At 39.9% G+C, this 2,106-nt stretch overlaps 1 protein-coding gene across 1 annotated transcript in view; it reads left to right on the plus strand.

Annotated features, from left to right (window-relative positions):
* The window catches only part of ARHGAP8 (Rho GTPase activating protein 8), a 47,721-nt gene that overhangs the window by 18,751 nt on the left and 26,864 nt on the right, over window positions 1-2,106 (plus strand). The window contains exon 4 of the mRNA XM_015824032.1: window positions 1,621-1,707. Within this exon, the coding sequence (XP_015679518.1) occupies window positions 1,621-1,707 (87 nt within the window). The remainder of the gene's footprint in view (window positions 1-1,620; window positions 1,708-2,106) is intronic.

Genomic DNA, 2,106 nt, shown 5'->3' on the forward strand with positions numbered 1-2,106 from the left:
AGAGAAGAGCAACAAAGATGATTAGGGGACTGGAGGCTAAAACATATAAGGAACGGTTGCTGGAATTGGGTATGTCTAGTTTAACGAAGAGAAGGATGAGGGGGGACATGATAGCAGTGTTCCAATATCTCAGGGGCTGCCACAAAGAAGAGGGAGTCAAGCTATTTTCCAAAGCGCCTGAAGGCAGGACAAGAAGCAATGGGTGGAAACTAACCAAAGAGAGAAGCAACCTAGAACTAAGGAGAAACTTCCTAACAGTTAGAACAATTAACCAGTGGAACAACTTGCCTCCAGAAGCGGTGAATGCACCAACACTGGAAGTTTTTAAGAAGAGACTGGAGAGCCATTTGTCCGAAATGGTATAGGGTTTCCTGCCTGAGCAGGAGGTTGGACTAGATGACCTCCGAGGTCCCTTCCAGCTTTATCATCATCATTATTATTATATACGCTTTTTCAGTTCTCCTATTGATATTATCAGAACAATGTTTAATTTATAGGGTTGTTCTCCATAGAACTTGAAGGAACAATCTTCCTAGAGCTCCTGGCACTTGGAATATGAACAGCTGACCCTTTCCCCCCCTCTCCCCAATGATTTCTACATGATATCCATTTCCTTGCCCTCCTGCATGGGTGTAGAAAAGTGGTGAAGAGTGACTTCCACAACTAATTCTAAACAAGGATATCTTACACTTGTGAGTTGGACTCCCTATCTTGAACTTGGAAAAGACATTCCAGTTTTCACACTTTCAGATGTCAGATGCTACAAAAAAAACAACAACAACCAACAATCACACTGGGAAGCAGTTCCCAGTTATTCAGCAGACTTTGGTGGTGCCAGCCATCAGGAAGCACATCATTTATCTGCAATGATCCTGAATGGACTTGTCTACAAATATACTGGGGGAAAAACAGAAATATCATAAAAAAAACCTGCTGTGCCTTCTTTGTTACCGGTTCCAAAATGTTTCTGCTGGACTGACAATGCAAACATCTCATTTATTTATAAAGACATGGTTTAGGGACATACAGGGGGGGGGAGTCAAAACCTGCAAGGTGGCAGGCATATCACCTTGCCAGCTGTCTTGCAGATTTTAAATCTCTTTTCAGAAACAAGACTGTTTGGGGATCAATTTATTTGTGCCAAACGTGTTATTTTTTTATCATCCTGGTTCATTTTCTCTTCCAGCTCTCTTTAGGAATGCAAAGCACAAATACATCTGAAGGATAAACATTAAGTCAAACAGTGTGTGTGTGTGTTCTTTTAGTTGCATTTATAAAGATCCTCTCTGCTCTTCCTTTTTTTTCTCTCTCTCCATTTCAGACACTTTGCTCTTATCATTTGGAGAGATTTATTTTTCCCTCCATCTTCGTTATTCACACCAAACAATTTAGGTAGTGGTTTGTAATGTAATAGCTGTATAATTTTCACCTACTTGAATTCCATCTAAAACTGACCGTTTCCTCTTTTTGTTTCGCATTCAATTCCCTTTAAATTAGATGTACTTGGAAGGCAAGTGCATAATATCCCAGTAATGAAAACTTTTACTTTTCATTCACTTGCAGCTGCTTTGCGTCACAGCAATCGAAAGCCCCCTAACCATTTAATTTTCTTTTCTGCAGATACAAGAAAAATCTGAAAGCGCTCTACATTGTACATCCCACCAACTTCATCAGGATCATTTGGAACATTTTCAAACCTCTGATGAGGTACAGTCTGGTTTCTTTTTAGCAGAAGGAGAGCTAAGTCCTTTCTCTTTTACCATTCTTCAGGGGATGTCTAGAAACATCTATTATAGAAAAAGAAAATTGAAATAGTTGGGGGAGTGAGTAATCTTTAAATGATACAGATGGACGGGCTCCTTGTGGTTTTCCGTCCAAGTTTCCAATTAAACCTGTTTAGACTATATTTTTTTTCCCCTGTTTGGATTGCCTGAGCCTTGATAGATCACACCAATTACATTTGGCTTTTGCTTCCTGGCAATTATGAATGGGATTATCCCCAGAAACCATTTGAATAATGGAAGCACCAGTTCTGATTTTTCAGTATGGTGGCTCTGAGGTTCTGTAGAGGCCACTGAGGTTCACCTGAAAAAGTGTGTTGTAATT

This window comes from Protobothrops mucrosquamatus, unplaced genomic scaffold (genome assembly GCF_001527695.2).
Source record: "Protobothrops mucrosquamatus isolate PMUCROS unplaced genomic scaffold, P.Mucros_1.0 scaffold2090, whole genome shotgun sequence".
NCBI classification, from domain to species: Eukaryota; Metazoa; Chordata; class Lepidosauria; order Squamata; family Viperidae; genus Protobothrops; species Protobothrops mucrosquamatus.